Genomic DNA, 25,619 nt, shown 5'->3' with positions numbered 1-25,619 from the left:
CACTAACCATTCAAGAACCTTTCATGCAGATACATCACAATAAGGTAGTGCTCCGTACTAACCCTAAGTTCATGCCACAAGTTATATCAACGTTCCATATCAATCAGTCAATATATTTGCCAGTTTTCTTCCAAAACCCGCAGTCTGTGGCTGAAAGAGCCCTACACACACTAGATGTAAAAAGAGCTCTGTTATATTACGTTGACAGAACTAAAGCTTTCAGAAAGACAAAACAACTATTTGTTGCTTTTGCTCCACAACATAAGGGCAACCCTATTTCAAAAGCAGGAATAGCCAGATGGATAGTTAAGTGCATTCACATATGCTATCAAAAAGCTAAGCGCACTCTAACAGTTCCCCCAAAAGCCCACTCAACGCGCAAAATGGGGGCATCCATGGCTTTCCTAGGAAATATTCCATTAGAAGACATATGTAGGGCAGCTACATGGTCTACCATACACACTTTCACTAAATACTACTGTGTGGACGTGCAAGCTAAGCAGCAAGCTGCTGTAGGCCAGGCTGTCCTCAAAACTCTTTTTCAAACTGCTGCAGCTGGTACAGGTGACCACCGCTAGAGGAGATACTGCTATACAGTCTATGCTAAGATATGAATTCAGCAGCCCACTTGCCTCGAACTGAAAATGCTACTTAACAGTAGGCACCTGTTCTTGGAATGTAGGGCAGCTGACATTCATATCACCCACCCTCCTCCCCGGTGCCAGTCACAGCTGCAGTAATTTATATCTACATACATTTACATGCTCATCTCTTATTTTTCTATACTCCATCTTTGCCACAATGGCGAAAAAAAATCTGAGGATGTAGAAGATGCCCATGCGCACCGTAGTCCAGGGGAGGTGTCCCCTACCTCGTGAGACTTCGAAGACTCTTCCAGGACAACAAGGTGCAAACATCCGGACCCAACACTAGGCGGCGATCTATGCTAAGATATGAATGTCAGCAGCCCTTCATGCCAAGAACAGATGCATACTGGTAAGTAGCATTTTCCTTACTCTGCCTCACACTTGAAGGGAGGAGAGCCACCATTGATTTGATCCGGGACGGCACATTGATCGTGTGGATGATCACTTTTTATAGGATTCTCAGGAGCAAAGAAAGGAAGGAAGTGCAGAAAAGGGCCTTGTGAAGAAGAATAGTCCTTTGAATAAAGATCTGCGATGCGCTGGCTAAGAAGCACCTGGTGGAGAGTGCCTGCCCTGGATGTATGCTAAGTTGCTACATGGGGGTCGGTGTACACCTTCGCTAAATACTGCTGCCTTGACAGTCAGCCGAAGGGCAAGCCATGTTGCCTTCTCGGTCCTGCAGGAATTCTTCGTCTGGGTTCTGGACCCTCTGCCATTGTGACTTACTACCGTGATATCTATTCTTAAGGTGAGGAATCTGTAGTTAGAAGCAGCCATCAAATGAACTAGTTACTTACTTTCCATAATACTCTTTCTGGTGAAAATCCTATGTAATTGCAGATTCCTCACTGCACTTACACATCCACGTTCAGTGGAGTGGTCTCCCAAATACAATAATATGGTTTCAGGTTAGGTCTTGGCATATTTTGGCTACAATTATTTCAGACTTCTCCATGTCTGTTTGTACCGAAGTAGGAAGATTAGAAGCTGACGTTAGCCTGCACGGGTGGCACTTATATGCATCTCTGATTTGTCACTTCTGGGGTGATAGAGCCATCGTAGAGCCACATGACACCACTTTTTAGCGCGCTGGAGAATTGCTGAGAAAATTCTTCTGATCCAGTGTGGCGTCTAAGGATACTCTTAAGGTCAGGAATCTGCAGTTGGATAGACTATCAACAAGAAAGAGCATTATAGTAGGTAAGTAACTTGTTTTTCTGGAGCTCTCAGCCTGGAACATAAGAATTATATCTATTGGCGTGGAAGGTATGCCTGCATCGAATTAGCAGAAGAGGATGGGCAAGAGCCACAGATGGCTGTGTGCATTTGGAATTTTTGTGAGATTTCTTAATAAAACGCTCGAGCTGCAATAGCGTATCACTAGACAGACACTTATGCCAGTTTCCTTTTTCTTGATCCTTTTTCAATGCAAGGCTCACGTTTCAGTGATCAAAGACAGTGGATGTGCCCTTGAAAGTTGCTGGGTGTGAGATCCCAATCAATTCCCCTCAAATGTCTTTGGCATCTCAAATGATTAGGCAGTCTGGGAGAGCAACATTATCTTCTTCTTAATACATTTAAAAGAAAAGTCACAAAAAGGTTGTTTCTGGTGTGTTCTGCTGCAGCATGTTTAACAATGCAAGAATAAATGAGTATGCCTGATTGGATGTAGATAATACTCCTTCGGTTCCAGACTGGGGGCCAAGGGAGGGATATTACTTGTGAAGCATGCTAAAGGCTGTGAACATAAAAATGTTGATACATGTGACACGTGTTTTTATTTTATTTTGTTGGTTTAGCCGGATGCCCAGGGCAGAAGACCTATCTGCATATGAGTCTTCGCAGGTACTTTGTGTGTGGTGATGGGACCCCACTATTTAACACTAACCCATGCATGAGTTTGGTGCTGTAACTTGCTGCTCATGTTCCAGCCGTGGTGGGGATGAACTTGCCATCAAAGACACTATACCCTGCTACCAATGGCTGTACAAATGTAAAATGGGTCCCTAAATGCTGGCAAGGACAAGGTGGGAAGAATGAACCTGGACTCAAGCTTTGGGATACTAGTTGTTGGCCCTTTTCTGGCAATTCCTAAAAAAGATGCTATTGCTCTTTTTAGGAGTGAATGAACGCAGACCTACTGAACCTCAAGGCAGAACACATCAAACTGGGCATCTGGGTGTTTGCGCTCTACTGGCATTACATGGGGATTGATACTATGCCCCCAATGGTTAGACGAGTACAAACCAAACACATCTGAGCCTCCTGTGGTTACATCTCGCTTGGCAAGCCCTAATCTACAGTCATACCATGTTTGGCATCTAGGGCTGACCATGCAAGAAGGCAGCAGCACAGTTTAGTGATGCCTGCATGTTAGCACTCAGTTGATTTTAATTAAAAGGCCACTTGCCACACAGGCATTATTCCTTATTGTTCTACTGCCAAAACCTAAAGCAAGTTAACACCAAACTCAAGACTTTATCTTTCTGCATACAATTGCTAATTAAGCCAGCCCTGTTCTATGGGAATTACCTGTCTCCTGGCAGTGCATACAGGAATGCAGAATTGGGCCATGGGCTCCTTGCGGTTAGCATTGTGCTGCCATTGGTTAGAGGAAGGGCCATTTGTTGTGTTATGACATTTAGTGGTCTTCTGGAAACCCAAGAGGAGGGCAGCATTGAGCTCTTGCTGTTAGGTTTGACACTCTGCTCGTGATCAGAAAGAAATTATGGAGTACAGTGCTTTCCAAAGTGATTACAAGTGGTTGAGATTAATTCAAGAATTCCACTTATTAGTTTTTATGCCAAGTGAGTTTCTGTAAGTATTAGGGGTGTTTTCCAGGTAGGGTTGCTGAGCTCGTTGTGACACAGGACTCAAGCTGCACCTCACTGATAAGTTCCAAAAAGACTGAATTTGCTTCTCTGTGGTTGCTTGTGTACCTCTTCAGATTATGTGGGTGATCCAGCAGCTATAATTGGAAATTTGGGTTGTCATTCTACCCAAGTGAGGTACATGCCCGCTTATAGCTGGTTCATGCAGTGATTAGTGGCAACATCTTGATGTGCTGAATGCTTTCTTTAATTCCAGAGCAACCAGCCCATAGCTATCAAGTGTCTATCAAGAATCTTCTTCACAATAACACATTGCAGCCTCAGGGAACACTTGGGTGATGTGGGAAGTCAGGCGGGGTTCTAGGGCTTTTACATCAGGGACCTAGGACCTTAACATCTGGCAAGGAGCAGAGCCTGGATATATAGCCCAAGAGGAAATCTGAAATTGTGCACTTTTACTGCTCCCCAAGTGTGTGCCTCAGGCAGATTTCCAGTTGACGCTGCTAAGAACGATAGGGAGGTTTTCCCCGTTGTCATTTGACTTGTTAGAAGTCCGTCCTTTGAAGCTCATCATTCACAGCTTCCTAATAGGGAGAGGAGCACTCGCCAGATGTTCGAGAATGCCTATTCTTCTATTACCACTATTTGTAGTCGGAGGCTTTGTACTAAAATATGACTTGACTAACATTTAACCTGTGGCATGCTTTATGTTGTGTGGTTGCATCTTTATGCCCCAATTTCCTGTCTATTGTTGAAATAAAGCCTATTTATATTGAATTATTCTTGCTACAGATTCCTCTCCTTATAAATATTCTACAGGTACCAGACTAGATCGGGAAAACCTTTCCCAAGTAGTGGCTCGCCAAGTGACATCATATGACTCTAGTTACAGCTCCAACTCCAACCACCCCAGAAACCAGTGGGTCAGGTGACCTTTTTGGTGTTTTACTGATTTTCTTTGTATTGAATCTGACCGCAACAACATCAGATGTTGCCTCCTAAGATCTTGGGTTTAAACTATGTTGACATTTTTGCAAGATGATGTCCTTGTTTGATTACCATTACATCTCTGTGTATCTGACTACAATTCCTCGGCCTGTGACTGGTGCCCTTAAATCCACCCAAAGGTCACCAGGAAGCAGAAAGCCAAACTAATTTCCGTGAGAACACTGATGAAAATACTCCTAAGTGGTCCCCACTCCATCCTTTAGAAGAATTCACTGGGCTGGGTTTGAGCTCCCAAGGAATATTTCCACATGAAATTTAAAACACTCCTTGTAAAGAAGTTCTCTTCTTCATTAAGGCAGCAGTTCCACTCTTGGGACTATTGAGAGATTCTACAGCGCCATTGCCTAACTCTTGTTTCTTCCCTTCGTCTGAGTCGTTTTCGGTTCTTGCGATGACTAAGAGGAAGTTCATGACTCCATCCTCCAACCCTTTTCAATTTGAAGCCCTTCAACAGGTCATGTTGGATATTTCCAAGACAGCAAGACACGGAACAAATGTTTGCTTTTGAACTCTTTGAAAATTGCTGTAGTCTTACTAATGATCCATCTTTTCCTACATAAAAAAAAAATCCTCGCCCACATATCATGGCATGCTTCATCACAAGATGATTTATCTTGTCCTAAAACTATTTTCACCTTGGTGGGCTCAACCAAACTTGGGAGCCCTTGATATCAGGAAGCCTCAGAGTACCAGTCTGAATACACCTCAGGAGTACTTAAAGTGCATTCCAGCAAATTAGTTCAGTGTTTCAGTTGACTGGAGGTAATAATTAGGCTCAAGGCTCAAGGTAGGCCTTACGCCTTGACAAAGTAAGTTCTTTTTGACCACATATGATTGTACAATGACTGTGGTTATGATTTGGACCTGAAATTCACTTTCCTCGACAGTGTGTTGAGTACAGGTAGAAGCTTCCTCCAGTTTTGCTTTAAGTACTTTTCCTATTTAGTTAGTGTGAACCAGGCCAAATGTGCATGTTTTTGTTGTTTGTGCTCCATTGTGTGTTGAGTTTTTGTTCATGCTTTTTTCAAAATCACCAACTGAGTACCTGCTACTCCCTGAATACAATGCGATATTTGCATTCTCTGCATTGAAGAACAAGTAAAATATAACATACCCATCAAGAAAACAATTGTGTGCAGTGTGTCTCACTTTTCCCTATCTAACTTAGTTTAGGTAGGTCTGATTCTGCAGGTTTGATGATTTTGGTAGCTAAGACGAGCCAAGCGACTCCACAACACAAGTTTCAGCTTAGGCCTGCTTCTGAAAAAGCTCTTACCACCCTGTGTGCGTTCGATTCCAATTATGAATGCAGCATCTGCACTGCCCTCTGACAATTTGGGGGCTCCTTCCTTCTTCGAAGTCAGCTGATATTATTTGAGTAGCAAAAGCAAACGTTTGTGTTTGAATTTTATGACAAATTTCTTGCACAGCAGCTCCCTATTTCCCAGAAAGTCATCCTATGTAGGAACTCCTTGTATCATATTCCAGTGCCCTGGACAACACTAATAGGAATTCACGGTGCATGGAGGAAAACTATTTGACAACTTCCTCCCTCTTGATAATACAGCCGCTGATCTACACTTAGACCAAGAAAATGCAGGTTGCCATGGTACAGAGGAGGGGGACATGCCCTGAACCTCAGGCCTTCCATCTGAAGAAGTCTGTTCATTTACCTCTGTTGTCTGGAAAGCAAAAGAAGCATTGGAATTGCCCTTTCCCACTGCTAAAAATATATATAAATTGTTTAAATGGTTGACTAGAAATCCTATAACTGTCCTCAACACCTCCAGAACTCTTGTGACCATTTAATAAGCGACTGAACCAGTGCTGGCTGCATGGGTAAAACCTTTCTCTTGCCCAGCACTGTTAAGACAGATCCCTTAGACCTGTACCCTCCAACCAAATATTTTTGCTGCCATACCATTCACTAGAAGGTTTAATGGTAAAGGTGTCATCTGCCAAAGTAAACCCTAACAGTTTTGCCACATCTCCTCTGGATAATGTGTCTAAAAGGCTTTGCTTTTTGGCCAGAATAGTCTTTTGCATCAGGCAGCCTAACCCTGCTCACTGAGATTGTCTTGTTTATTCTTGGACGATAAATCTGTACCTTGTGGAAATTGGCTAGGATCGCTATAATTAATTTTCTTGACCACATGAAGAAGCCCTTCTCCTACCTGGCCTTAGATGATTTGGACAACTCCAAACAAGTCTTGAAGTGTAGCCAGGATTCACTGAGGATAATGGCTGAACCCATGGCCATGTCAGTCACTTGATGCTGGCTCACCAGGATGTGTATTACAGGCTTTTTTCGGGAGTTGGACTTGCCCTTCGATGTTGAATGTCTCTGTGGGGAAATGCATGGCTCATTCCTGGAATTCTTTAAAAATAGTCCTGCTACAGCGCTTTCTCTGGACCTGGCCTCCTCTGTGAAACACTTGCAACTGCAGTGCCATTGCTTCGGGGTTTCCCTAGACGGTAACATCCTCAGCATCGACAACCTTCCTATCCAGAACAGATCATCCGCTGCAGTTTTATTGCTCTTTTCAGGGCAGGGGCAAAACTAAGTAATGTCAACATCAATAGCAGTGGCAGCTCCCATCTTTTGCTGGATCTGCTGCCTCAAAATCTCCTTGACTTGCTACACCCCCACATTACTCTCACTTTATGACTAACTTGGAGACAATCAAAATGGATTGCTAGGTGCTCCAGCATATCCCCAACAGTAATGCGAGCCCCACTCCTTCCTGTCCTCCCCTCTGTACTGTCTTTCGTCTGCAAGGAGTACTCTGCAACATATGCCTTAATCTTGAAGGCAGAGGTTTTTGCCCTGCTGAAAAAGGTCATAGAAGTAATACCCATGGAGAAGAGGGATATGGGGTTTTATTCCCTTATTTCTTGGTTCTCCAGAAGGAGCGATCTCTCACACCCTTTCTGGACTTAAGTATCCTAAATCTATTTATTTTGCATGACAGCTTTAAAGTGGTGTCCCTGAACGTGGTTCTGTTGGCTCCGAATACTGGGGAGTGGCTGGTCAACAGGATGCTTATGTGGATCTGCCAACCTTACCCGCTCACAGGCATTACCTCTACTAGCAGGTCATGGTTCTACCCTTTGGTTGAGTACCTTCTCTGCGAGTGTTCATCAAGTGATGGCGGCTTAACTCTTGAGGTCAGGAGTCCATGCATTTCCATATTTGGATGATGGGTTTGTGTAATCTGGGTTAGTCAAAGAGCATAAAGCAATGTAACAGTGAGCCTATATAGCAATCGCACCTCCCTCCCAATTTCCCAAAACAGTCCAAAACAAGATATTATAGCGCAACGTCTCATGCACATCCACTGCTCCCGCCGTTTCCAAAGAGTGATCAAAAGATCAGAACAATTTATTACATAAATGTGAAGTTGGCTGTTTTATGTAATTCCTGAGAGAAATAAAGATTACCTTAGATACAATATGGATGAAATGGGCCAATTACTGTGGAAACTGTTTCTTGCGGTGCACTTCACATTTATGTATTGAATTAGTCAAGGAGTATCTCCTGTACCCCATGACCCTGCTGCATGTTTTGGGATTTTCCATCACCACACAGGACACCTTCCTAGTCTCCATGCAGAAGCTAACTGTCATAGGACCATTGATGCACTCGACCTTGATGAAGTCCTTTCTTCCTCAAAAACACAAAGTGGTCTGAGGAATTATTGCACATCTAACCATCGGCAATCGCTAGAGGTAGTATTCCAACCCCTCTTCTTTTGCCCACTATTCCACCTCACATCAGGCCCAGCTGTATGAAAAACAGCCATCAGCCTGCTCCAGGGGAGCAGTACAAGCTGAACTGCCAAGCCTGGTTTGCTCGAAACCATAACACAAGCAACCCATGGCCTGTCTCTGCTTACTTGGGCATCTTTGTCCGGTGCTGCTTGGTTCCAGTGGCACAGTGAACATGAAACCGCATCTGGCCATATCCATGACCACTTAGGGCATTACATGAAACATCTAAAAAGTGATGGGAGGAATTTTTGCAAATAGATTAAACACTGGCAAATGCTTAGTGTAGCATTCCAACCCATATTTGTTTTGCCGACCTTGCCACCTCAGATTAGACAGCCACATGCAAATCCCCCTTGTTCCTGCTACAAGGCACCCCAAGACCGGTTTTGGCTTATTTGGGCCTCTTCAGGCGGGTGCAGCTTGGTTCCAGTGGCACAGTGAGCAAGGGCCTCACATCCGGGTATCCACTTGGCCTCCTGTGACGCTACATCAAAGACACAAAACACGAAGGGATGAATTCTTACAAATTGTCTCAACACTGGCAATCGCTTGGGTATCAATCTAACTCGGTGTTTTTTTTGCTGGTCATGCTACCTCATATTGGACCCTGTCACTTATGCCAAAGATGGCTGTGGGTCCAGAAGGAGAGGAGAGTCTTGGCTCTGGTTCAGATTTTCCACCATTATTGTCTTTTAATTCCTTTGGTGGAAGTCCCCTCCAACCTTCACGGTGAGTCGTACCTTCAGTCCTCCAAAGTCACATGCCACACCCGTTATGAATGACTCTACGTTGGACTTGGGCACTCTAGGTGACATTATGGTGCAAGGCCTTTGGTTCGTGTTGAAGCAACATCTGCACACCAATATGCGTTTGTTGTCAGCGGTATACCTTGCTCTGAAGGCATTTCTCACTTCCATCTCAGGGAGAACAATTGAGATCCTGTGAGACAACACACCACAGTCTATTTCGTACACTAATAGGGTGGTGTGGGGTCTTCGGTACTGTGTTGGGAGGGCTTAGGCCAGTGGCTGTGGGCACAGTGTGTAGTACAACACACCAGGCAGACCCCCTCAATGTGAGCGGATGCACTGGGTCACCTCTCACTAGAGGACCACTGCACTCAAAGCGAGGTGTATGTTCTTCTCCAAATTGGGATAATTTTGTGTGAATCTCTTCGCCACACCCCTGAACACCTGTTGTCAGTTTTTTGTGTCATAACCTTCCCTTCAAATGATTCTCTAGTGGATGTCTACGGGCTTAACTAGTCAGAAGCTTTGCTTTATCTTTTCTTGCTGATCTCACTACTTCCAAATGTCTGCCGAAAAACAGGGAGGATGAAGCACAACTGTTCCTTTTTATCCCAGAATGTGTGAGAACGTTTTTGATACTCCAGTCTGTTGAAACTGATCATTTGGCCCCCTCTTCCTCTATCACACAGGGTAAACCTGATTGGGGTACCAAACCCGACCACCCCACTGCAAAAGCAATCATCTGAACCTTTCGCTGCACCATTGGAGATTGAATGGTGCTGCAAGAGACATTCGGTTTACCAATGGAATATTTCCTCTTTACTGCCCCTAAAACCAATCAATTTAAGTGGATCACTGGTCAAAATTCATTGCTTAATGCAGGTCAGAGGATTTGAGCCTCATTTAGTCTCTTCTCTCAGATGGCGTATGCTTTTCCTTGCCAAGCATGGCTAGGCAATAGCCACTGTGAAAAAATATCCGTCTTCTTTATCCAGCAGCATTTGTCTTCCTGATCAGTCCTCTTTGTTTAAGTTGCCTATAACAGTGAGTTTTCTGAAAGGCCTGTTGTACTCGTTTCTTCCCACACTGACAGAAGAGAGTGGATGATCAAGTTTTATAGGCTTTGCTGAAGCTACAAAAGACAAGGCAATGACCAAATGTACAATTTCATACTGGGTCACCTTGTGTATAAAGATCTGATGTGCCTTAGCCAAGAAAGATCCACTCAGTGACGCACACCAGAGTTGTATTGCATGATGTCCTTGATGTACTGTGACTGCTCTGTCCAGCTTCCCCTAAGCTGTTGCTTTAAGATGAGGAATCTGCAGGAAGAAGTGTTCATCAGAAGAACAAGTAATTTGTCCTCCGTAGTATATTTCTATATTTTTCAACAGATTACTCCCCCCACCTCACCACCCCTGATAAGTTAGTGCTGTGGATAAGGTCCGAAGGTATGCAGTAGTTCTGCTGTTTTAAGTTAGTGTCTTATAATCTCTTGTGGTTCTTCTCTGCATGCCTCGGTTTGGTGTGGAAAACATACAAGGAACTGGCAGATGGAGTTGCAATTAGAGTTACATGGCAGTGCGGGAAAGCTGTTGGCGAGGAAAGGTTTTCTGGATCCATTCTTGTTTGAGGATAGTTATATGCTAAGAAATCTGCAAGGATATAGTACTCCACCAGAAATATAATTACTGAAGGTAAGTATCTTTTTTGTGTCTGTTACTCTCTGGCTGGTGGGAATATCACTGACTGTTTGCCAGGAGTTTGGGAATTTTACTAGTTTTCATTGTACTTTGTGCTAATATAGATAAGTGTCCCCTTCAAATGATATCCGTCATATTCTGTACTGGTGTATGATGGAGGAAATGAGAATGAACCAACAGGTGTAAACTAGCAGTGCCCACCCCGCCCTAAGTGGAGTTAAATGTCCAGGATAAAGAACCAATCCGTGTAAACTGGCAGTCCCCTCTAATGTAGACTTAAATGCCTCAGGATGATGAAGCAGTGAACGTATGTCTGCAGTGCCACTTTGTGTAGAAATATATGACAAAGGAGGATGAGTTAATGAACATAGACAAGCAATCAGTAACTCCTGGAACAGATTGGAGGAAGATGGGTACTGGTTGTATGCCTCTAAGATGCTTGAAAAGCTCAATAATGAACAGGTATGCATTTACTTAGAACAGCATAAACTTCTTCACCCTTCACAATCTTGGGTCAGACCACTACACAGCACAGAAATTGCACTGGTTGAAGTGGCAGATTCAATTACATTGGCACTGGATCAGGGTAAACAGATCGCCCATGTCCTGTTGGATTTATCAGCAGTATTCAATACAGTTTCCCAAACCCTCCTATCACAACATCTAGTGGACATTGTTGTTGTTGGCTCTGCTTTGACGTGGTTCTGCTAGTTTCTGGAGATTCATAGCCAAGCCGTGTGATTGGCCGGGGGTGGGTGGAGGGGGGGGGGTAGAGGGGAGTGGGAGACCTCTGGACTCCTAGGGTCCCCACCTGTTCCTGGCTGGGATACTTGAGGTGGCCCTGTGGAGGACTGCATGCATCGCCTTGAGGTGGCTGCATCGCGTGGGGCTCCTGCACTGGCCGACCTCCTTGTGCCCCCCGTGATTGTCTTACCAGGGAGTGGCAGGCCCATGCCTTGGCCTCTGTGTACCCCCTCCTGAAGTGCTGCAGATTATCTGTGATTCTCCATCCAGGGTGCATATGTCCTGACTGTACAACTACAACTCTGCAATGCCCACACACAGACACCTACCAAAGGGGGTCTACTCATGCCCCCCATCCACCTACATTTGGGGGTGAGGTGAGACCCCGGTAGTGTTGATGGATACTGGCAATACCTTCTGCTGGGAGCTCTTCTCTGTGCCTGCTGAGCCACTCCGGTCTGGGCCTGAAGCGTGATGGGGTAGACCGAAGCCAAGCAGTCCAAGCTCTCCAAGCTCTTCATTGATCAGCGAAGACAGACGCATGCCACGGAGCTGAACCCAGAGGGCGCACAGATGAATCAGCCTGTGAAAGAGGGCCCTTCACAGGAGCCAGATATTTGTTCTATGTTTATGTATGTGAAGGACAGCCTGACAGCCATTGATCCTATGATCAACTTGTTAACAGACATATTTCATCATTTGAAGGAAAAAGTGGACCAACTTGATGAACAAATCGATCAGCTGGAAAGACGCATCTCAAAGGTGGAAGATGGACACCACTCAGCTGGTGAGAGACTGCTGCAAATGGGAAAAGTCCTGGAAGTGATACACAATAAGAATGAGGACCTGGAGACACGTTTTAGGAGAACTAACATACTTATCTATGGTGCCCCGGAGTCGATGGAGATGGGCTGCATGGAAAACTATGTTGAAACCATGTTACAAGAGCTGTTTGGCGATGCCCTCCCTGCCATGCTCACTATCGAACGTGCTCATAGATCACTAGGCCAAAGCCCACCACCCTTCAATCATGTTAGACTGATCATTGCTCGATTTCTAAACTATCAAGACCGGGAAACGACCTTGCGCTTGGCCAGAAAGCAGTCGACCCTCCAATACCAGGGCTATGCAATTTCAATCATTCCGGATTTCACTGTTGCAGTACCGGCCGCTCGGAGAGATTTTCTATCGATCAAACACTCCTTACTACAGACAGACTCAAAAGACTCACTCATATATCCCGCCAAGTTCCGAATGGATCCACTACTTTACCTTCCCAAAGGCGCCTGCAACATTTGTCAAAACTATCCAGAGAGCCACACCATGACAGGACCCAGCGGCAGTAAATTCTGAGATGGAACATCTCAGCGAGAAAGACTAAAGAGCATTGCACGTTTTGATCCGTCACTAGTTCTTACTATTAGGTTGCAGTACTCCTGTTCTGGCAATGTAGCGGAAACATCTGCGATGGGTAGGGTGGGTGACCTTCCCGGGGGAGCCCTCCTATGTCATGGAATTCCTGCCGAAAGCATGTAGGCTGACGGCGATGCTACTGCTGTTTGCAAAACGCCAGATTGCTACGCATTGGGGTCAGCCACCAACCCCACGGAGGAATGGAGCTCTCGGACGAAGCTTACTGCCAGGAGCATTTGTCAGCCTAATAAGCATTTATGCTGGCTCAATACCAACCCAAGGATATCTGGTCACCCTTGGATGTATATTCGAGCGCACAAGTTGAGATGGGTAATGGCGCAGCGTAGGGCCCCCCCTTCAGACGACACAGCCCACTAAGCCCTTGGAAGCACAGAGGTACTGTGAGGCTGGAAAGGCGGACCCCACTGGTTGCAGCCAAACAACCCCTTCATGTTGTCTTTCTCTTAACTGCTCTGGCTGAGTGGCTACCGCCTTCCCCTCTCCCACCAATCCCCTCACCCCCAGTTCTGACGGGTGAGTTACATTCCATTTGGACTCCTGTACTATGTATGAGAATGTACTCTGTTTCTGCCTGCCTTTGTACTTTGAAAACTCAAACAAATGTATTTAAAAAAATAACAGCTGTGTGGCTGGCCCCATATTCCTCATAGCTAAAAACACTTAAATGTGGCGTGCAATAGAGCACAGCCTTGAGCCCTACTCTTTTTAATATCAAAATGGCTCCCCTGGCCTCATAAGTTGAATCCTTTGGGTCCATATTATATCTTATGTAGATTTTATTAATTTCCTTCTTTCAATGGACACGGATACCCTGTAGTTCTGCAGAACCTTTAAGAAACTATTGGCAGCCGTTTTTAAGTGGATTGCGGCCAGCAATCTCTAGTGTAACCCTGGTAAAAGAGAAATCCCTCTATTTGGGTCTCCCGTACTGGGTTAGGTCCAGGAATCCTGGCTAGAGTGGATTGACCTCCTTCCTCTACCACTCTGGCAGAGAACCTATGGGTTAAGATTGAGTCTAACCTCTCCATGCACTATCAGATCTCTACGGTAGTTGTCATGTTTTGCCTTATTAAGATGGTTACAGTTTTTTGGGAGTGCACAGAGGACAGTAATCAATGCTTCAATTACGTCACTCATAGATTAAGCTAATATCATGTACCTGGGTCTGTCTATCTGCTCAAGAGATTGCAGATTGTTTAGAACGCAGTAGCTAGACTACTCTTAAAAGTGCCTAGGTGTCTGTCAATTGCTCCCCATCAGAAGGAGCTACACTGGCTCCCTTTTAGGGAGAAAATACAATTTAAGGCACTAGTCGTGGCTCACAGATTTCTATGGCACAAACCCCCACTATATCTTTTTATGAGGCTATAGCATTATCATCCATCTCGTGCCCTACGTTTGTCTGATGCCAACTTATATTGGTGCCAAGGATGAGAGAAAAAGGGTGGGGAGGGGCAACATTCTCCTATCTTGCAGCTCAAGCATGGAACCAACTCCTGCTCCGTTGCCGCACGATCAGGGGGGGAATATATATTTAGGAAACCTGTGAAAACTTGGGTATTTGATAGGGCCTTTTGAGGGCTTAACTCTGCGGATGGGGTGAATTGTTGCAGTTTATTTAGAACCGAGGCACCGTTATGATGGCTATTGCTCTTTATACATTCTTGACCACTCAAGAATGTATGACCACTGGTGACCACTCTTAATGTAGGATGGAAGATGTGAGGGAGGGATCCTGCAAATGCAGGGAGGCAAGATGTTCTAAAATACAATTTAAAAAACAAAGAAATAAGCAAAGATTGTAAGTTGACAGCATCTCCTTGTTTCGGATATATTTTATTGAAGGGTGAAAAAGCCAGTGTAAAGTGTCATCACCCAGTGCAGGTCCAACACCACTGAGGAAGAGGAGCAGTGAGTAATTCGGCAGCTGCAGAGGTAGGATGGTAAGTGCTGAGGAGGATAAGTGATTGAGTATTAGCAAACATCAACTCTGCATGCCGGATGGAAATTGCTGAGGTAGCCGATCAATGTTTATTAGCAATATCTGGTGTTCGATGATGCTAGAGTATCTTGTGTCTGCCAACGGCTGTAGTACGCCCAGCATTTGATGCCACTTTACCCAAGACCGGGGCCAAGAGTCTACAACTGTGTTTTTAGTTCACACATCGCAACTTCTTGTGTTTATTGGCAAATCATTCACTCATCCTAATAGTTTGAGTACTATAGCAAGACCAGGCGTATCTGAACTCAAGGAAGTGGAATGTACTCTTACGTCCTTGTCCTGTCTGCCTAAGGATGTGACCTGCTACATCTGGGTGATGTTGGAGCAGGTATCCATCACTTAAGAGCTTAAAGGCCAAGCTGAGGGCAGGAGACCTCTCCCACACATTGGATTCACCCCATCAAGTTACATTGTTCAGATCTTTCACCTTGTGTTTAGAAAGAATGTGTTCTTCTTTGGAGGAAATAGTTGACAGCAAGCTGCCTTTTGCTATTTTTGCCTCAGAAATCCGTTGCATTTATCCATATGTCTTGGTTCACTTCATTTAGTTTATGACATATTTGTATTTTAATATTGAGGTTTACATTGCCATTTCACTGTTTTAAGTTGGTCTGTGGGACATTTTTCAGGAGTACCTGGACAATAGGAGTTTACTGGGCTTAGATTGTGATATGTGGAACCTTTTACCAAGGTGTTGTGGGGTTTAACCTTACTAATGAGCACAAAAGAGCACTTTGACCCCAAGTATACCCCTTTAGTCAAGCAGTTCATGTCCTACTCAGGGAGTTGTTCTTTTTTTAAACGAAAAGGATCTTTGCTATTCACACAGTGTGCAGCACTGAACATGTATATCAGAGGAGAACAATAATTACTCTTCATATCAGTAATACTCTTTAACATTTATTTTGGAGACAGCCTAGGTTGTTTTTGAGCGACAGTTCTCCCTTTGTACACAACGTCAAGATTACCCTCTAGGATTCTTTGCCAGTGGGGTTTCTAGGAGAGTGGATTTTCATCAGGGACTGATCAGATCTGGGCCAATGCTTGTGAATGTTTCCTCCTCTTTGATAAGTTTCCACCTTGTCCAATCTGTCTCTTCCCAGTGTGCATACTGTCCAGTTCAGCTCTAGATGTTGATCGGTGGGGCAGCACTGCTATGAGTAGTATGATCCCACTATGGCCCACTGAGCGAGGATGTCCGTTTCCTTATCCGCCGTGCTGACTTTGTTGCATTCTGCGGCTAGAACACCTTTGTGCACTCGTTCAAGTACACACCTTTAGAACCAGGCCACGTCCAGCGTTGAGGGTCGTGATGATTGCTATCCAGCAGTTCTTACAGATTGCTATTTTCCTCAGGCCTACTTGCACAACTTACCACCCAAATATACTAGGTACCCTCATCTGGTCTTAGCGGTCAGTTTGATAAACCGCCCTCTTTGTCAATGTAACACTTCCTCCAGAACTCTGGATCTTTTTTTGTGGAGACTGCTGATTGCTGCCATGATTTTCTATTGCTTGATTGTCAAGTTCCACACCGCTCTCTAATCTAGGGGTGTGGAGAATTGCCCCCATTAAGTCCACTCAGCAAGGACAATTCAGTACTCTCAGGCCTCACCCTCACTAAGCAGTAGAGGTACTTACCCGGTGTTGCAGCAGACTGCTTCGGGCTGTTATCCTCCACAGCAGCATCTCATTTATCAAAAGTACACCTTCAGTGCCCCTTCTGAGCAGTTAAATAAATCTCCCACTTTAATCAAGCACCAAGCAGTGCCTCCATGCAGTCTTGGTTGACGTCTACAAGGTTCTGATCCTAAATTTGGCAGAGTTGGTTGTAGTTATTTCATCCCTGAAGCACAGAGTTTTGCAGCGTGAATCCTTTTCTGGACTCGCATGCTGTGCTTCATTCAGCTATCTAGTGGTTGGGTTCAGAATAGTCTTTGGGTTTTTTTTTTTTGGGGGGGCGTTGTCGACCACCATTTGGTGCCAGGTACGTCCCCTGTGTGACGTCAGACAGCGCCCTGGAGGTCGTTGTGCTTGGTAGCCATTGTCTGATTCTTTTTTCTGTCAAAAGGAAGAGGGGGGACTAGGGAGCTAATTAATGGTCCAGTGTCCATGCTCACCAAACGTTTAAGCAAAAAACAAGTATAGGGACACTGTTCCAAGGATAGGGTGCAAACAGTCACCCATGTGCTATAAAAAGGAAAGAGGAGAAAAAATGTGTCTTAGGTAGGACGGACCCATCAGACAAGGGAAAGAACAAGTCTTGTCTCTTGTAGCCCTCACACACCCCGAAGGGTGTCATGCTTCATCATCGGGCCATTTGCTCCTTGTTGGGCCGGCGCTGCAATCCCCAACGGGTACACCGATGGGTCACTTTGACTGAGATCTTTTGAGACATGCCGGATGGTGCATGCGTGTGTGTGGGGTGTGTGGGTCCGAGATGTTGGTAAGCAATGTGCGTGCATCGTGAGTTTAAGACTGAGCAAGGGTAGCCTAAAAGGGGGGGGGTGTGATGTACAGCTGCATCCTTGTCAGAGTAAAAGCTTTTAAATAGAGTATAATTCCAAGTGGCACATTGTGCCTAGGTATCATAAAACGGTCAACATGTTTCGTGCTTCTGTTGCCGCAAAAAGGTCATTGGCGCTTCTTCAGGACCAGGAACAGAAGATATGGTGAAGTGCACGTGAGAAAGAATTAAAAGATAAATACCCATCGTATATGTCAGGGCGGGCCATTATGCTGCTCCTGAGCAGAATCTAGGACAGAAAAGATAAAAAGAGATACACATAGGATGTGCATTAGACCATCTTAATGCAGCATAGCGTGCCACTGCCGTCTGCACAGGATACCAATGTCAAAGAAAAAAGTTAAAAAGAAGACGAGCCCAAAAAAGGGAGTAAATAATCCCCTGAATAAACATAGAACCTGTAGGGAGACTGAACAAGGAAATAAATGAAGCTACACTCTATTGTCCCAATGCCAGTATATACGGGGACTGCGGGTGCGGGTGCCTATCGCTCACAGTTCCTGGAGCGAGTCTCGCTTAGGCGGGAGGTACGAATATTTTTCAGTAATGTATATACTGATTTCCAGTTTGATGGGTGACGGTTCTGTGGTGACTTGGTATGTTCAAGGGGCTCCCTAGACGTGACAATACTGTGTATTAAGGTGTAAGAGGGAGAACATCCTTTCCACAGGTTGGGCCCCCCCAATTGAGTACCTGCCTGCCTTTCCACGATCCTGGGCTTCCCTACAGGTTCTATGTTTTATCTTTTTTGTCCTAGGTTCTGATCAGGAGCAGCATAATGGCCCGCCCTGACATATACGATGGGTATTTACCTTTTAATACTTTCTCGCGTGCACTTCACCATATCTTCTGAGCAAAGAGCAATCCACACTCAACAAAAGCTAGGATTCTCCATAAATCACAAAACATCATCCACAAAACCAGAAAAAGAAAAAAATGTCCTAGGTGCAAGGCTAAATTCAAAGAACTGGCAGGCCTACCCGACGCAAAAGAGGATACAAGCAATCTACCAGAAGGGTCAGTCTCTGGCAGTGAGGAGAGTCATGAAACTTATGGCCATGATGGCTTCATGCATTCCACTAATTCCTCAAGCCTGCCTATATATGCACCACTTCTAGGAATGGCTTACCAACAACTGGTCTCAAGCCACAGGGAGTTGGGAGGATCTAGGGATTTTTACGCACAAAAGCTGCAAGCAAAGATACAATGGTGGGCATCCAACATAGCACAGGGGAAACCTTTCAAGAACCCAACTCGTTCTGTGACAATAACAGACGTACCCCTCAATGGATGGAGAGTGCACTTCAAGCAACTAAAGGTACGAGGTCAATGGAACAAACAAGATTCCATAAAATACATCAATTATTTGCAAATGAAGACCGTATTCCTAGCATTGAAAGAGTTCCAGAAACACATTAAAAAAAGGACTGTCCTGATTCACACGGACAACACTGCCACAATGTTCTACCTCAACAAACAGGGAGGTACGAAGTTGTTCCCGCTAAGCAAACTAGCACAACAGATCTGGCATTGGGCAGTGCCTCAAGGTATCAGTCTGCAGTCAATACACCTACCGGGAGTATACAACACAACAGCAGGCCTGCTCAATAGGCAGAACAGCTGCTCCCACGAATGGGAATTAAAGAGCAAAACAGGGGGGGGGGGGCGTGGCTAGCAGCCGATCATGGCGGCAGCATAAGGGACGAGCTCCGCGGCTGAAGCGGCCTCTTCGTCGATCCAACACAAAATCCGTCACAATTGCAAGCCCCAAAGGCAGGTACCGGATCCCAGGACCGGGCGGAGTAAGCAGCGACAAGCAGCGATAAAATCCGACGTACGCAGCCAGAGATACGTCGAAGCCTCGGACCGGCCTGCTCACACCTCCAGAGCCGGGACCTCCCCTGGATGTTCACCCCGCCGGAAGTGCATCCTGGCCGGAGAACTTGGACCGGAAGTGCCCGTGTGGCGGTGGACTCAACAGATCAACTGCAACTCGGGGAGTCGGAGACGGCGGCCCACACGGATCGAGGAAGCGGTGCTTGAAGGAGGGGCCGCCGGAGTCCTGAAAGTTTCGAAGGTCGTCACCAGCAGTGCCGAGAGCCTGGGAATCGACAACGGAGTGGGCGCCTGCCATCTTTTGACCTGAACAGTCGCTACGCACTCGGCGACAAACGGAGCACCTCGCACCCTGGAGAAACCCGCTAGACCTGATCCTTGCTGAACCGGATTGGCCAGGGGGTCCACACCGATCCTCACATCCTGGCGCGTAGGGGCACGAGGAGCACGACACTCGGCGGCATGGCGGGGAAAGGCCCTAAGGGAGGCGTCACACAGACTCGTATAGACCGATTTACCTCCGACAAACCCACCGGATCCCCGGCAGGGAAGGAACAGAATGGCAAGGCGGCCGACTCCGCAGGGGGGAAAAAGGCCACACTGGACGACGTCATGGTCGCACTGGCCCAGCTGCAAACGACCGTTGGCGGAATCTCCACGGACGTCACCCTACTTAGAGCGGACCTCCACAAAATGTCGGAGAAGGTTAAGAACATGGAGGTGGTCACGAAATCTCTGGTGGAAGACGTCGCAGAACTCCAACGTGAAATGGGAAAGATGGCGCAGGACAATAGAATGCTCCGGGAGAAGCTGGATGAGCAGGAGGGGCGTTCTAGGCGCAATAACATCCGCATTATAGGGGTACCGGAATCGGAAGGCGTGAAAGCGATGGATCTCTTCGTAGAGAACCTGATAACTAACGAACTAAAGCCGAAGGGACTGTCCAACTTCTTTTCGGTGGAAAGGGCCCATCGAGTCCCGGGTGGCCAACCGAAACCGGGGGCTACCCCGCGACCCATAGTGGCACGCTTGTTTAACTTCCGTGACCGGGACGCAATCCTGCAGGCAGCCAGATCCTCCCCTCACCTCAAGATCCAGAATGCCACCGTTGCCATCTTCCCCGACTACACAGCGGAAGTCGCCCGTCGGCGACGAACATTTTTCGACGTGAAAAAGGAACTGAGGTCCAGAGAACTGCCGTACTCAATGCTATTCCCCGCAAGATTACGGGTGGTAGCGGAGAACAAGACCTGGTTCTTCGACAGCCCGGAAAACGTACAGGAGTGGCTCGAGGGATGGAGACCAGGTCAGAACCACAGACGGACAAATCGCTCCAAAAAAGATCGGACTGAAGGCCATCGCCGAGACTCACAGGCCTCGGGAGGGGGACCGGACAACAGTGACTCTTTGGGAGCTGAAGGCGGCAGGGAAGAGTTTGAGGAACAATGACCACTTGGGAACTATTCATTTTCGCTTTTGTGTTGAGACTCCTAAGCTGCGAAGCGCTTCCCGCCATTGGACACTGGGTGAAGGGCCTCCGGGGGTGTGAATAAGAGACTGCCGGCTGTGGAGAGTCCCTCACCCCAACGCGCAAGTACACTGTTTGGGGGATGGGGTATGCACTCTGCTAAGTTGGGGGGGCGGGCAGTTTTGAGTCCGTGTAGCAGGGGGGCAGGGAGGGGGGGGGGAGTTGGGTAAGTTTACTCTATGGGACTTTTCGGTCCTACAAGTTTATGTTATATGCACACTTTTGTATCTAGGCATGTCTTATGTAACTGAGAACTTCTGGTCCACTCGGGGCACAGGGAGGTCTGATTGGGAGTCTCACTATGGCTGCAACGGATAGTCAAACCACGAAGAACCCGCTGATTGTCATGTCCTGGAACGTGAGGGGCCTAGGGGATAAGATTAAGCGAGGGCTGGTGTTGCAGGGGATAAGGAGACGGGGGCCGGCTCTCATTCTCCTACAGGAGACACACTTGACGGGAGCGGCCACGAAGGCCCTAGATAGGAGAGGCTATCATATGATAGTGCATGCTGAGTTCACTTCGGGGTCCCGTGGCACTGGCATCCTGCAGAAAAAATCATCCAAATTTATTGTCAAATCTACTGCAACGGATGACCATGGCAGATTCGCGGCGGCTCATGGCCAGTGGGAGGGGAGGCTTTTCAACATAGTTTCTGTCTACATACCACCAGCCCTACACTCTGAGGCCTTGCCGGATCTGGGCAAATTCCTGCTGACCCTCCCTGATGGGGAACTGCTCATAGGTGGGGACTTCAACATGACACTTACAAACACCGTGGACCGTTTTCCCCCACGTACGCACGCAGAAGGGCCCAATAGGCTCCAGACATTCCTGAATGCACAGGGGTTGGTGGACATATGGCGCGCTCTACACCCTACTCAGCAACAATACACATACTACTCGGCCACGCACAATAGTCTGTCTAGGATAGATTACTTTTTTACTTTGATCAATGGTCACCTTACAGTAGCGGAAACGGATATACAGCCACGGGGGGTCTCCGATCACTCGCCACTCACTTTGACACTCACCACTACGACCATGAAACGACACAGATTATTCCCGATTTTCCCTGGCTATCTCAAAGTGCCTCGGATTAATAAGGACCTGAAGAGGGCAACACAGCTATATTTCGAGGAAAACCAGTCTTCGGTGGACTCCCCCTCTATATTGTGGGAGGCATACAAGACAGTGTTCAGGGGTCAGGCCATAGCTGTGATCGCGAATCACAAAAAGGCGCACAGGCAAGAGGCCCTAGATATAGAGTTAGGCCTCGAGAGGGCCAACACAGCCCATATGGCTAACCCCTTAGACGACACGCTCCATGAACTCCAGGTCCACCAGCACCGCCTTACAGACCACATGCGTAAGATCACGATGTCGGACATTGCGGCTACACAGCACAGGGTATATGACATTGGGGACAAGGCCAGTAAGTTGCTGGCGTGGTTGGACAAGAGACAGGGGGGGGGGGAGAATATCCTACAACTTACGGACTCACATGGCAACAACCACACCCGCCCCGACGAGATAGTGGAAGTCCTCGCCGATTATTTCACCGCAGTTTATAACCCAGAGATAGTGGTGAGGTCCAGACTGCTCTTGCGCACGTTCCCTTGCCAGAGCTGACACCAGAGATATCCAAGGACATAGACGCGCCTCTTACGGTGGAGGAGATCCAGCTGGCTATAGGCGCCCTCCATCCGGGCAAGGCGATGGGCCCTAACGGGATCCCCATTGAATGGTTGAAAATCATGGCCGAATCCCTAAGCACACCCCTACTCAATATGTACGAGGAATCTAGAATGCAGGGTACACTGCCGCCAGATCAACGGATGGCAACTATTGTGGCGATACCGAAACCTGGTAAGCCCCCCAACGAATGCTCGTCATATAGACCGATCTCCCTTTTGAACCCGGAGGCCAAAATTATTGCTAAGGTGTTGGCGAACAGGATCTTACCGAGTCTGTCCCACCTGATCCACCCGGACCAATCCGGATTCATGCCGCATCGTAGCACTGCTTTAAATCTCCGCAGGGTACATGGAGTACTGGCGCGAGTTCCACTGCTGCAGGAACCGGCTGCCATCCTCTCCTTGGACGCCAAGATGGCGTTCGACATGGTGGAATGGAGCTATCTTTTTGCAGTGCTTGCACGTATGGGTTTTGGCCCGGTATTCCTTTCATGGATACGCATGCTGTACAGAGACCCCGTAGCGAGGGTGACGGCCAATGGCCACATTTCGAAGACCTTCTCCCTAGGCAGAGGTACACGACAGGGCTGCCTGCTTTCGCCCCTGCTCTTCGCATTAGTTTTAGAACCGCTGGCGGTTACGATACGTACCACCCAACTCCTGAAAGGAATACAATGGACCCCGTTATGGGAGGACAGAGTATCCCTCTACGCAGATGACATGCTGAACTATCTTACGGACCTGGAAGAGAGTCTTCCTAACCTCCTGGCTCTCTGTACAGCTCATGGGCGAATCTCGGGCTACACCATTAACTGGGCCAAAGCCATCATTTTTGAACTACGGGGGCCGCTCCCGCCTCTCCCGGACTCCTGTCCACTAGAACTGGCGCGTACGTCGTTCAAATATCTGGGGATTCATATCACCCGGGATGAGGCGGACTTCGCACGACTGAACTTACAACCTCCCTTGGCCCGGCTCCGAGTGGACGTGCGCCATTGGAAGGACCTCCCCCTAACGCTACTTGGCCGGGCAGCGCTATTTAAAATGATGGCTCTGCCACGTTTCCTATATGTGCTGGAAAACGCCCCGTATTCGGTGCCAGATAGCTTCCTCCAGAAAATAACGGCACAGATCTCGGGCCTGTTATGGGGCAACCAGCCAGCCCGCATTTCTCACGCCAAATTAAACAGGGGGTGGTACGACGGGGGAATCGCACTCCCAAACATACAGCTGTACTATTGGGCGGCTCAGCTCAAAATCCTTAACCAGTGGATACACGCCCCACAGGACGACCCAGCGTTCAAGGCAGACAGGGCACAACTGGGTGCGAACAGTTTACTGGCCCCACTGTACCACCGTGGAGTGGCGGCAAAACTCAATGGGCCTACGAAACATACAGTTCGCATATGGTACAAGGCACAGGCAAAGTTGAAGTGGGATGGCATCATCACGAAACTTACGCCCCTATGGGACGCGAAGGCGTTGGGCCATTTGCGGCGCTCTAAGGGCTTCACACAGTGGGACAACATCGGCATCTCCACGGTGGGGGACATGTGGACGAGGGAAGGAGTGATCTCCTTTGCCACTCTGCAAGAACAATACGAGTTGGGGAACACAGAGCTCTACAGATACATCCAGGTCCGACACGCGCTGCAAGCAGCAATCCCGCCCGACACATCCCCGCCCGAATCCTCCCCTCTGGAGGACCGTCTACTTACTGACTACATGCAAGAAGGGGCGACATCGCTAACATACCGCAAATTGGTTAACAATATGCCTGATCCACTGGGGAAACTGAAAGACAAATGGATGGTGGAGGTGGGTGACCTGGACGAAACTGATTGGAACGCAGCCATGGCATCCCCACGTGAAGCAGGCATATCTTCCAAATTTCGCCTAGTGCAGCTAAAAATCCTACATAGAATCTACTACACCCGCACGATGCTTCATAAACTGCACAGGGCTGATCATCCGTACTGCCTTAGGGGCTGCGGAGCAGAAGGGACCTTCATACACACGGTGTGGGAATGTCCGCTGATTGTCGGTTACTGGCAACGGGTAGTGCGCACAATGGCTCAGGCACTTCACACCACCCTCACTCTAGACTCACGGCTCTGCCTGCTGAACATCTGGGAGCCGACTGACCTCACCTTTTACGCAAGGACCTGGGTCACAGTGGGGATGGTAACAGCGAAACGGGACATAGCTCAGAGGTGGGGGTCGGCTGATCTCCCCACACTGTCCCAATGGCTCCGCAACATGGACATGCTTATGTTGACTGAAAGGGCGGTGTACAAATTGAGAGGTAATCCACGTAAATGGAATGGGGTGTGGAAACCCTGGAACTCCTATAGAGGGGATATCTGTGAACCACTGGATGAGGATGACCTCGAAGGATCTGAGAGTGACGAGGAGCATTGATTGGGAGTATATATGTATGTAGGGTGTGTGCAACGGAATTGGGTGGGACCTACTTACGGGAGGTGGTAAGGGAGGGTGTGGGAATTGGGGGGCTTTGATACGACTGATTGCTCTCTTTACAGATGGACTGTGCTACGAGTGCCGAAAGCTACTACTTCAAGTACGTGCCGGACTAAGTGTGCTGTTTTTACTGTTTTATGTTTGTTGCAAGAACAAAAAAAGGCAAGACTCAGACGAATAGTAGCCAACAAAACACAAAATTGCAAACTGTATTTCTACGACACATGTATATCCCTATTCATCACGTCGCCGATGAGGCCTGAAATGCTTTGACACTAACGTGGATGGTATACGTTTCATCATTTCTGTATATTGTATTACCTCGTTCACCTAGTAATTAATGTATGAAAACGCGATGGATGAAGATGTAAATACTATCTTTGTTTTGCACCAAAAATAAAAAAAATTTTAAAAAAAGAGCAAAACAGTACAATACAGCTTCAAAATCTGGGGAACACCAGTGATAGACCTGTTTGCAACAATACAGAACAAAAAATGCCAGTTCTTTTCCTCAAGGATTCCTCACCACCTGTCACCCTGTCACTAAATTGGTCAGGGACATTTGCATTCGCCTTTCCACCTATACCCCTAACCCAAAGAGTACTACAAAAGGCAAGACAATCAGGAACAAACCTATTTCTCATTGCCCCACAATGGCCAAGA

At 47.2% G+C, this 25,619-nt stretch overlaps 1 protein-coding gene across 2 annotated transcripts in view; it reads left to right on the top strand.

Annotated features, from left to right (window-relative positions):
* NF2 (NF2, moesin-ezrin-radixin like (MERLIN) tumor suppressor) overlaps positions 1 to 25,619 on the top strand; it is a 484,134-nt gene that overhangs the window by 381,096 nt on the left and 77,419 nt on the right. The window contains exon 16 of one of the 2 annotated variants that reach the window (XM_086943229.1): positions 2,447 to 2,492. The exons of the other annotated variant lie outside the window; for it this stretch is intronic. Coding sequence (XP_086799355.1) covers positions 2,447 to 2,482 — 36 coding nt within the window. The 3' untranslated portion in view covers positions 2,483 to 2,492. The remainder of the gene's footprint in view (positions 1 to 2,446; positions 2,493 to 25,619) is intronic. 2 annotated transcript variants of the gene reach the window in all.

This window comes from Lissotriton vulgaris, chromosome 11 (genome assembly GCF_964263255.1).
Source record: "Lissotriton vulgaris chromosome 11, aLisVul1.2, whole genome shotgun sequence".
Taxonomy (NCBI): Eukaryota; Metazoa; Chordata; class Amphibia; order Caudata; family Salamandridae; genus Lissotriton; species Lissotriton vulgaris.
Note: the sequence above shows the minus strand (reverse complement) of the source record. Positions and strands in the feature narration are given on the sequence as shown.